Raw genomic sequence first — 12,161 nt, 5'->3', positions numbered from 1 at the left:
GAGTCTGTTGGAGTCGATATTCCTGTAGACTGATACATTTCATGTGAGCGTCAGCTCTTTGCTTCTGCACTCACTGGAGACACAGATGTCCTTAAAGATCGTTCCAGAGTGGGAAGTTATCTTAGATTCCTCAAAGACCAGTTGGATCAGTGGACACCCAGTACGAAATGCCTTTTCAGTGAGAAGATTGGAAAAGCTTTGCAAATAGCCCTTTTACCTTCAGAACTTGTACTTTTTCTGTGGTGGTATATTGGGCTGACCTAGGTGATGGTTGGAAAGTATTATTGTGTCAAAAGGTGAGAAATTAAGATCTGCGCATACTGATTTTGATCTAGGTATTATGAAAAAAACTGAGCAAATGTTTTCAGTAGGAGAATGAAGTCCAGGTGTTAGAGATACTTGGTGTTTCAGAATAACCATACAGAAATCAATGATACTGTCTGGATATTTAGAGAAACATGATTATTTGGTTGAATGTTCTTATTTGTGTTGAATATTGAAAACACCTTTTTGAAAGGTCATCTTGTTGCAGAGATGGTTTTAAACAAGAAATGAACCTACCCATACTTAATTTCCCCGCAGTACTCTGCAGTCTTTTGTTAGTTTATATGCTGCTATATTAAGGAATAAGGACTTGCCTAAAAAAAGTAGGAAGTTTCTTTTTTTGTTTTCAGCTTTCACACAGTTATAGAAGAAAAGTAACACTTCTTTTTTCTTCAGGAGGATTTAAAGTTTATGGAAAAGATGGCCACTTAACAAGAAAATTGGTATCAGTATTATTGACTGTAATTACAGTGGAAAAGAGTAGTTATGGAAGGCACTTTTGTAAATGTGACAGCCCTTGCCCCATCTTCACTGAATCTCTTGCCTCTCTGTTGTTTTTAAACCAATTTATCCAAAGCATATGCCGGTCCAAACTGGAGTGAAGAAGAGTTATCCAGAGCAGAGCTCTCCCTCCAAAACTTATCTTCTGAAGTCTGAGTATATTGATGTAAATGTCAGGTGTCTGCCTCAGTCCAGGGTTTTGGTCTTGCCAAGTGTTAAGGTATTTTTCTTCTAGCATGTACACTTTGTGCAAAGCCTGTCCCCCTTGGCCATTCCTTTTCTGTTTGTTCTGCCTATGATCATTTTCCATGGAGTTGTCTCTGACTTTCTAGCAGACCTCAGCACTGTCTGAGTGAAGTTTAGCAATAGATGCCTTATCCTATTCATGACTGCACACTGTTCAGAAATTGGACTCTACAGTACTTAATTGAAAGGGCGACAGAGGGAGAAATGAAAGAAAACTTTTAGCACTAAGCACCTATTCAGGTCTTTTTCCTGCCAATTCCTCCTTTAGTTTAATATGGGGTGGATTTTTTTTAATAGTTATTTTATTTTTCCCCCTCTCTTTTACCTGTTCAGTGTCTTATCTGAGTGAGTGCTGAATTGTCCTTGTTGTGTACTGAACTTTGACTGAACTTTGGGGTGAAATACTTGGTGCCGCTAACAGTGGCACATGTCGGCAGTAATGCACTTGGATTTGTATGAAGGAGTGACATCTGCAGTATTTTGGATCTCAAGCAAAGAGGAATGCTGTTATTTATTCTGCTGAAATATTCAAATAACGTCATACTTTCTGCTATGGACAAACTAAGGCCTTGATCCAGTAAGATCATGTAATGGATTTTTGTGCCACTAAATTAATTCTCCTTTTTTTTTCCTTCCCCCCGCCCCAGTCTTAATGTGGTGTGTTGTTGGGTTGTTCCCCCCCCGGGTAGGGTATATCCTCTTGCTGCTTCACCCTTTTCAGACCAGTGGACCTGATCAATCACATCAGAATTACTTCTATTTAGTAGAATTGTGTGTTAGTCCAATGACACTTGAAGTATTTACTGAGTAAGTTGCTGGTCAAGGAAGTTGAGAATATTGAATGTCATGCATTGGGTCATAACTGGGTTTATGTGCTTTCCTTTCCTTTGCAGGTCTTATCTTTACACCCTTATCTTATATATGATGTAATATAATTTCACCCTGCTTTTTAGACCACAAACAGAAAGAGACCGAAACCTCATCTGATCTGTAGCTGTTTCCCCTTGCTAAGGTGTCTAAAATATTCCTCTTATAAACATGATATTTCAGGCAAATGACTATTTTATACTGTGGGTAAAAACAAAAACATTGTTCTTGTAACTGTATCTGTTCTGGGGAAGAAGTAAATATTGATTGAAATGTTCTGTTGTTTGTTTTAGGACACTGGAGAGCCGGGCTGGTGGAGAGGGGAACTCAATGGTAAAGAAGGAGTCTTCCCAGATAACTTTGCTGTTCAAATACAAGAGTCTGATAAAGACTTCCCTGTAAGTTCTTATGTGTATGGTTTAGTATCACAAAAAAGTATTGATGGAAATGCAAGGAATAAAAGACTTCACAGCACATTATGCTGCTTAAAATATTAATACAGTTGTGGCAGTCTTTACCTTGTATGAGCTGTATCGAAGAAAGATTTAAAGGTTTATGTCTGTGCTAACTTTTCCTTAAGTATTAAACTGAGACATGCTTTTCGAGATTAACTGTAATTACTGAGGATGGTTACGTCATATAGAAAAGGATGTAGTTCTGATAACATGGTGTTATGTGTAACTGATTACTGAATTAACCCCTTACTGTTTTGAAAGGAGATAAGCAGTTGGTCTCTTGCATCTGTAGTCCTGTAAGTAACTATAATTGCAAAATGTTGAATGACCCCTGTGGGACCTACTAGGATTTTTCCATGTTAAGACTTGCCAGGAAGTTGCAGTGCATGAGGGATGATCTTTGAGTGGGATCTAGAAATATTTTTTCACCATCTCATGTACTGACTTATAGAAATCCATATTTTCATGTGGTACTCATTTGTCTTTTAATTTTGGTTTTTATTTTGTAATTTTTTTGTTCAGTTTAGTATGACGTTTTGGTTCTGACAAGTTTTGTGTAGCAAAGATGGCTGTGTTAATTCACAAATGTGCATCATCCCCAGCTGGGGTGGATTCAGCTCCAGATCAGGACATCTAAATGTTGAAGCCTGTATCTCAGCAGAACATAGTTTCAGAGTTTCGTGGTAACTTAGTGCCATCTGGTCTGGAATTGGACATTCACAGAGGATTGCTAGATGCAACCTGACAGTTATTAACTTAGCATTTAACCTCAGTTACCTAACACACACAGGAAGTTCAGTTGCTCCAAGTCAGCATTTTCTTTTCAAACTGATTCTCAGCTTTGCAAGGATGGCATAAATGCCGTAACGTACAGCTGACTTGATTTGAGGGGGTGGGTGGGTAGTACTGCTCTTTTGCAATACAGAATTGCTCCCTTGAGAGAGAGAAAAAAATATTCTTTTACCATAAACAATGTTTCCTATAGACAGACCTTGCTTTGATCCTTTATTCTGCTTTGTGTAGTGTGTCTCAGTGCAGGGATTCACCTTGCACTGAGCAGCTTTGAAGTTCAAGGCATTGGATGGCTGATTATTGTAATCAGCTAGTTGATACTGACTTAATAAAAACACAGATCAGAATTGTATAATGGCAAGTTGATGCTGAACTTTCAGTGTAATTGTTTTTGATACAGATAGCAGTGCTGCAGAGCTGGATAATGTATTTGCTTTTGGGGGAAAGACAGACAATATGGTCTTGTTACTTAAGTTCACTAGCTTTTGTGTTCTCTGGAACTAGAGAAAGAAATGTAATATGGGTTTTCATGCTTGCTTAATGACATTTCACTTGTCAGAATAAAATCTTTATGCATTAAGAGCAGCTTATTCAGTAGTGGTAGGGACACAGACATGAAATCCATCCATAGCAACTGTTTCAAAAATACACACTACAAGTCATTTTTTGGAGGGGCTGTATTAGACTGAGCCCATACGGTTTCAGCAGTGTTTGTATAAAGAACAAGTGTTTTTGTAGGCTTTTGTGATCATTTTAATCAGTGAGTCTTGTCCTTAGTACAACCACAAAGACACCTCTTCTAGAGCACTTTCATGAATCAGATTCTGAGGATGAGGTGGCTCGAGATGTCTGTCCTGAGAGGTGCCAGTACTCCTTCAACAGGAGAGAGAATCAAATCCAACTTTAGCAGTCTAAGGAAAGTGATGAGTGACCGCCTTTTAAAATAGAGTTCTTTTCAATGTACAAACTGTGGCAGCATAATACTTTGTAAATTTTTAATGGCTAGAGTAGTTTGTGCACCTTTCCTCACTTAAATATACAGTGATAAGGAAGCTCAAAACAATGTTTTTCACGTAACTGCAGTGTTTATGTTGCAAATGCTGCTAACTTTTTTTTTTACACTGTTGTAATTTAGAAGTCAATTAAAATAGTTCTTCTGAAACTTAATTTAAAGCTTTTTTTTTTTTCTCTTTTTCAGTGAAAGTGACCATTTGGGGTTCAAAAATTTGCCTGATTTACTCCTTTACACTTGCATTGTACTAACCCAGATTGAGGTTTACATATTGAAATTACAATGGGTGCGATCAGAGCAGTTCTTTGGACTAGAAAAGATGCAATTCTTAGGTTTTAGTTCTTTGTACCTCTAGTGCTTAGGCACATTGCTGAAATACTGATCTGATTTGAAGAAACCTGCATTTTGTTCCTGTTTTTGCAAACTGGTTGTCTGGGAGCTGTCAGAGGCATTACTCCAGTTCTCTGTGTTTCCTGCCTGTGAATTGATTGCCTCCTTTGTGAAATACTTTGAAATCGGCTCATAAACAAGTTAGACATTACAGTATGCAAAACAAAACACAAATAAGAGTGTCTTCTATAGATAATATCTGTTTGTTTATTTATTTGACCTTTTTTTTCTTCCCCCCCTCCCCCCATTTTGCAGAAGCCAAAGAAACCTCCACCTCCAGTTAAAACTCCAGGTACGTAGTATATGTGTGGTGATACGTGTCTGAGGAAATACTAAATTTCAGCAGCAGTGCATGACTTCAAAAGAAAATTCAGAAGTAGCTTTGTATTTCCTAGTAATGCAGCCACCCATAGTCACAGTTTGAGGTTACTTTTTATGCTTTATGTATTATGCTGCTGCTATATATTTTTCAAAATTATGATGGAGCCTACTTTGGAAACATTTTAATGCAAGCCTACAGTTTGCTGGACTCGAGTGTTTATAAATGGTATTATGGTATTACACTCCTTGCAAAGGAGAAAATATAAACACAAAGTGGTGTATGTCATATTTTTAGTTAGTGACTAAGATAATTAAAGCTCTTTTGAGAAATGTCTATGGTTTGTTTTTGCATTCAGCTCCAAAGCCTGAATTACCAACTGGAGAGAAGAAATTCCCTTCTTTGAGGCCTGAAGAAAAAGGTGAGACCAGTTTTCTTCATAGTGAATTTCAGACTATGCTCTTGTAAATGAGCTACAATTTTTAGCTTGGCTGCTCTGTGCAATAGGTGCCTGTTTGGAAGACGTCATACGGATTGTTGTGATACCATCTACTGAAGCTGTCGTGTCTGTGATGTTATGGAAATGTCTTTAGGGTGATTAGAAGAACTACACTTCTATGAAATGTGTATTTCTTATTACTGCATCACATTCTGAGAAATGTTGATTGCACTGCATAATAACATAGTTACTATTGAATTCATTTAAGTATAGTTCTATGATAGTGACTGTAGTTTTGAATAGCAATAGTAAGTTATTAGAAATGAAAACAGTTTGCTGCTGCTTCTGAATGTTTTGGCCAAAATCAGTCTCTGACAGTCACGATGCTCAGAAATTGAGATTTCTTGTCCTGTTAATTCTTGCTATATTCCATGTTTTCCAGTCCCACAGAATTTGGAGATGTTTACCACTTTATTCTTAAAATTTAAAGGACACCTTCTTTGCAGAAGAAAAGCTACTATTATCACCCAAGCATATTTCTAAAAGGTTGCTTTTCATATTTGAAAAACTTGCCAAGTCAAACTGAGAAAATGTTTTGACTGCGTTTAAAAGTCAGAAGCTTAAAAAAACATGTTGTCGGTTGGGTCTTAAAGAAAAAGTTCTGATATTACCGCAGCTTAACCATATTACAAAAACATACTCCGTTCTGTGAACAGTGAGCTGTGCCTGACCATGGCTAAACAGCATTTTGACAAGTAAGCCTGCTCAATGGGTTTCTTGGCTTCCTTGGGCAGTTTTTATAACTCATGTTTTAAACAAAGCATGTTCTCAGGTGTTTCATATGGAGAATACTTGTTAAACTCAGCTATTTTTCCTCTGCATGTGAGCACACAAATTACTTTTATCTGTTGGAACAGTCAGGTGTCAGTTGAGATAACTGTATTATTCTAGAAATTTTGATCACGTGGCTCTTTATAAGTTTTAAGTTTATTTAAACTGAAGTAAGTTTAATTTTAGATGGGTTCTTTTTGTACTATGGTGTTACCTTTTGCATAGTTGAGTTCAACTGTTTGTGGAGTAATACAGAGAAAAAAAAAAAAGAGTGACACCATCCAAAATGCTTAGGAACATGAAAGCTTCTGAAAAATTAAAAAAGGTAGAGAACTGTCCTTTACTGTGGTACAGGAAATGATGGAGGAAAAGTCTGTCTTGTATTCAGTTGAAGGTCAGGTCTTAAAAAAGCTGCTTACTTAGATAGCAGTAGTATTTTACTAGAAGAAATGCCGCTTTATCAGTGCAGTTTTACTTGTGGAAAAATAACCACGTTGAAAGGAGTGATTAAGTTCATTAAGTATGAAAATGTACTGTAATTAGTTTTCAAAAAAATATTAATTGAGCAGCTCTAATCACAATCTATCAGACCATGTAATTTTTTTTAATGCCTACTGGGAGAATAATAAATCTGCCTTTAATTGTGATCAAAAATTGATCAAAAATGAAAGGCAACAGTCCTGTAAACATTTCTGTATTTAGAGTGGATGATGCTTAGTGGTATCTTGTAGAAAATTTTGTCCAGTGTAAATCTCTTCAGATTAGTATTTTTATTTCTATTATTAAATTACTCATTTTTAGCCAAGCCTTATCTATTTCATGGCAGAGCAAAATCCAAAAAAGAGGCATGCCATTTTGTCCAGCAAAATTGTCCGATTTCTGTGCTCATGGTGAATCTCAACCTTTGGTATTAACTTTTCCCACTTAGCTGTGGACTGTTTTTAGATTCAGATTTTGAGTGGGAGTAATTGAAGGGAAAACTGACAGATGATAAGTCAGGAATACAATTTGATGATGGCATTTTTCCTGCTCTGTTTATGAATTCACGTATTCTCAAAAACAAAAGGCATAATTCTCAACTTGCGTTCAGTATAGCTAAAATAAAGCTAATTGATGATCTTCAGTAATACTGCTATTGGCCATGTAAATCTCGCGTATAGGATCCGTAGGCGGGAGTGGCTTAGCACTGGTAGCAGGCTGGTTTACACAGGACAGTCAGCACCATCATGTGGCAAAACCCTTCCACTACTTCAGTATTTTATTTTTTAACTCGATACTAAGAGAGACTGGAAGGGGATGCCAACCAGTTTAGGTTTTTTGTTCATATCTCCTCCTAATGTTCAGATGTCCCAAAGCAGGAAGACAATTCAGCCCTGGATAATGCTTTCTTGCAGAAGTATCTCTATGATCTGTTTACTTCCAAGTATTCCTATGAAAGAAAATCAGTGTTTTCCCGTTGTACGGTTGGAGGGCTGACACTCAACAGCTGCAGGACTTGTCCAAAGTCAGTCAGTCATAGACCTGGCAGTTCAGGCACTTAGCTAGGATGGAGCTGAAGCAAATTTCCAACTCTACCCCCAAATCCATAGCGTGTGTAAACATTTTACATTAGACCAATACTTGGTTGAAGGCAAAGTCATAGGAAGGGAGGATAGGGAGAATCAAAGCTGCAGGTCAGTCTCTCCATCGCAGTTTACTGATTTAATGCCTTGTTAAGGGCAGTAACTGTAAAGGACTGGAACTCCTTACTGTAACCTAACAATGATCTTTTAAATCCTCAGTACTTTATGCATGCCTCATTGAGCCGTAGCATAGTTTTACAAGGAAAAGTAGAAGGTATGCTCTGGATATCCCACAGGGTGTGATTAGGGAATGTGGGTTGAAGACTACTCAACTAACGTTTGTGAAGCAGCTTGAATTTTTCAGTGTCCCATATGTTATATGTCAGCTCCTCTGGATGGTATTCAATTAGGTCATGCAGTCATTGAACAATAATTTTGTTTGTTTGTTTGTTTATCCATACTTAATTAGTATCTTGAATTTGTGGGAAGATAGACTTTATCAAAAAATAAATTCAGTTATTCAGATAATTGTTTTCCCCCCCTTTTTTCCATAGATAAATTATGCTGCTTTTGTGTATGGAAGAAGTCCAGTTACAACAAAACAAAAAAATAATAAAAAAAAACCCCTACCTTTTTAAGAGAAGATAAGGTGAATTCATAGAAAAGAGAAAGCAGTAGCAATACAGAGAGATTCTTCATTCTTAGCTGTCATTTGCAGTGCAATAATGTGAATCCATAATTTTTTTACTACTCTTTCATGTTGGTAGAAAGATGGTTTTGCTTACTTTAACGTAATGTTTTTTAAGTTTAGGTAAGTAGTTTGTGTGTTTTGATAAGGTATTGCTTAAGACACTTGCATGTGTGTTTTTCACTTTGATCTTCAAAGAAAATATTTCTGACAGCAGTTGCTTTCTAATTGGTTAGCATTGTAAGAATTCTAGACAACATGGGTTTTTAAAATGTTATGGTGACTTATTTTGTCAGATGAAAAAGGAGCTTTGGATCAGAAGCCTTTGAAGCCACAGGCTCCTCAAGTACCACCCAAGAAGCCTATTCCTCCAAGCAAGACTAACAGCTTACTGAGAGCGGGGCTTCTGCACCCAAAACGTCCAGATAAACCTGTTTTTCCATCACCTGTATCCAAGTCAGTATAACTTAAATTGTGTACACCCAGTATATTTTATTTGGTTTGTTGTTCGATCTTCCTTCGTGGATGACATGGGAAGAAACATGTTTTCAGGGTGAAAAGGATGCAAGAATAAGTTTTGCCCTACACCCACCAGTGTCTTGGTTCTCCAAGTCTTTATCAGTGTGAACTTACAATTTTCTAATTTTTTGAGACATTGAATCCATCTCAGAGTAAATATTACAGCATTACTAACCATGGGGCAGATGAAGTTACAATCTGTGGGCTGCTTTGCTTTAAGCCTGCCCAGTAATGAAGAAGTTGTAGCTACAATAGTGGCATGGTGTAAAAGAGTCTGCGGACATGATACTTGAGAATTATTACTGTGTTGGATAAAACCTGAAGATTTGAGCTGCATCAGTGTTCAATGTTTCAGCACTTAGATGGAAAGGAAGGGTTGAGTGCAGTTAGTACCTGTGCTTAAGGTACTCAGTGTTGCTCATGTGCTCTTCTGGGGAAGAAAGCACTTAATACAGAACCACACCCAGTCTCTATACTCTTGTCTTGAGTATCCTCAGTTAACTGGAACAAATAGGGGGTGTAATAGCAAGTAATCGCTCACTATTTCTTTCAGATCTGCTTTTAAAAAATTTTTTCTCATGAGTTTGAAACAATTATTTGTGGTGTTTCACTCAGACTAATTTTGCATCAATACAATCCCACCCACACAGTTTCCCTTGTTTCCTTTTCTGTCCCCATCAAAGTATTTGCTAGGTCCTTACCCAAAACTGTAAATAAACTGCTGACGGGTAACTGTCCCTTTGGGATGTTTAGTCGACTTGAAAGAACCATGAGAAAATAAGGTCATGATGCACTTAGCCTTGTACAAATAAAGGAGCAGACAGCTGCTACATCAAAGAACTTGCACCTTAAATACCTGCAAAGATACAGGGTGGCAGCAAGAGTTTGTCAAGGTTTATCTCCTGTATAGCTGAATCAAAAGGAAGAATATCTAAAGGGAGAAAACGCTGAGGAGGGAGGGCAGTGAGGAGAGGGAGCGTGGGCAAGGCACGTACTTTGGACAGTTGACTCCAACAGAGGACAGCCTAGGCAGAGCTGCCTCTGGTCCCACCCTGCGCAGCCCTGCGAGCACTGGATGCCTGACTGAAGAGTGAGACCATTGCCACTTCTGTTTAAGGTTTCAGTATGTAATTGTGTTATATCACTTGGTATTTTGGAGAGTTTCCTGAGAAAAGATTTTTTGGTTTTTGTTTTTGTTTTTTTTTTTTTTTTTTTTTTTTAAAAAAAACCACAAGTCATGTTCCCCTCCCTCATTTTAGAAAATAATTATGGATATAAAGGGATACACGTGTGCAGATAGAGGTCTGTAGTAAACTGTGGTCCTTTAATAATTGAAGATGCTAAATTTTAGGGGTATTTAAATACGTTTAAATATCTGAAAGTTTAACAGTGCTCTAGGAAGATAAGGCTGCTGTCTCTTTTTCTGCTGCAATAAAACTTCCAAATAAAGGATATTGGAGAGGAGTTAATGACAGGGACACACTGAAGCTAACAACTAGTCCATTTATATACTTTGTTTTTATGCTGTGGCATAAATGATGGCAAGAATTGTAAAGGAAAATGTAATCTGTTCCTTTGTTTGTTTGTTTTGGTGGATTTTTTTTTTTGTCCCTGGATGATGTGATCAGACATACAAAGAATAGATGGTAGAATAAAAGCCATATATACAAGGTACTTTATTCTATACCCAGAAAGAAATAACTTGGTTTTGGCAGCTTTTTTCTTTACAGGAAGATTTTGATGTCAAGGAGTCTGAGTGTTTCTGAATATTTCAAGAGATATTACTGAAGGTGCTATTCAGCTTTCTTGTTTTCTGTTGCACAGAAGTGTAATATTTTAGATTTAAAGTGCCAAAATGTGCTGTGCAGTAAAAGTCTTGGATTATTTTTACAAGGGGATTGTACATGTTTGACAACTCTGCGAGAGCTGGAACAGAAGAATTGGCTTTTATAGGAGTAGAATTGCTCTCTGAAAGACTTGATTTTAAGCAAGGCTTTAGAAAACAATAAAATCTACTGAAAATTTTCCATTTACTTCTAATTCTTGGTTTGTTCTAGTTGTAAACTGTTTAATCTCTTCACTCTTGTCGTTTTTTTTTCTTACTACAGATCTAATGGAGAAGTTGTTTCTCTTCGACCAAAATCAGAAATTGAGCCAGTAGCAAAACCAAAGTTAGACTCTGAACCATTACCACTTAGACCAAAATCAGTAGAGGTAGATTCACTTGTGATAAAGAGCTCTAAAGAATCAGGTAAGAAAAGAAAAAAAAAAGTTCTTTTAGGTTTTTCTGTTTGGATTGCATTATTTTTCAAGGTTAGAATAAGCTGTTTAAGTGATTTACTCAAAATACCATGCCATGAAGTGCAATTATGCCTGTTCAGTAGAAAGTTTTTCGGGTGTTTTTTTTTTGTTGGTGTTTTTTCTTTTTTTTTTTTTTAAGAACTGCTGTAGGTAGCTGAAGGTACAAGTCAGCAAGTGATGAACAGATGTCAGTAGGCTATTTGGAGGTAGTTGATGAGGTCTGTGTTGTAACAGATGACAGGAAGGGAGAAACATAGGTAGTGGTTTGTTCTTCTAATTTGAAAGCATGTTATTTTGCTTCCACTTTTATCTTGCTTTTTTATGAAATTGTTTTCCTTGCTGACTGGTTCCGTTTGTTCTGCTCTTGCATTTCAGATAACTTTTGCTTTCGAGCTAACTTGTATATTTTTTAGTAGTACCATTACCTTCAGTGTTTTTTGATTAAGTTCATAGCTGTTCTAGATTATGACTTTATCATACCTTAAATTTGGGCCAGCATGCTATATTGGACATTTCAATTTCATGCTTATGGCTTTGCTTAATGCAGCTTGAGCCATACCTGGCGTCTCTTTAAATCTGAATTTGTCCGGTAAAAACCTTGATACTGGTTAAAGCACCCACATTGATTATCAGGCTCTCTGAGCTATAATATAGTTACATTTCATCCTTCACTTGACAGTGCAACTGATTTCAGTCCGCCGTGTGCCCCTTAGGCAGAGATCATCTGCTGTGGGCGTATTTTTTTTTAAACTCTAAATTGGTTTTATTGTGTGACTAACCGCTGCAGAAAAAGCTGTAGTGAATTGTACCTGCAGTGTTTGGCTTGCGTATCTCAAATGCAACCTTTCATCTTGGAAGAGGTTTTAGTAATAACACATTTTGAAATTGTAGCATAACTTCATTTTTTTTTAAGGC

The 12,161-nt window shown here is 37.0% G+C and overlaps 1 protein-coding gene across 1 annotated transcript in view; it reads left to right on the top strand.

Moving 5' to 3' along the window:
* Positions 1-12,161, top strand: part of CD2AP (CD2 associated protein) — a 72,784-nt gene that overhangs the window by 48,510 nt on the left and 12,113 nt on the right. Inside the window, exons 9-13 of the mRNA XM_075707744.1 lie at positions 2,232-2,336; positions 4,843-4,879; positions 5,265-5,327; positions 8,723-8,882; positions 11,054-11,196. Of these exons, the coding sequence (XP_075563859.1) occupies positions 2,232-2,336; positions 4,843-4,879; positions 5,265-5,327; positions 8,723-8,882; positions 11,054-11,196 (508 nt within the window). The remainder of the gene's footprint in view (positions 1-2,231; positions 2,337-4,842; positions 4,880-5,264; positions 5,328-8,722; positions 8,883-11,053; positions 11,197-12,161) is intronic.

The sequence above is a fragment of the Pelecanus crispus genome, chromosome 3 (genome assembly GCF_030463565.1).
Source record: "Pelecanus crispus isolate bPelCri1 chromosome 3, bPelCri1.pri, whole genome shotgun sequence".
Lineage (NCBI taxonomy): Eukaryota > Metazoa > Chordata > Aves > Pelecaniformes > Pelecanidae > Pelecanus > Pelecanus crispus.
The sequence above is the reverse complement of the archived record's forward strand: the minus strand, read 5'-3'. Positions and strand labels throughout refer to the sequence as shown.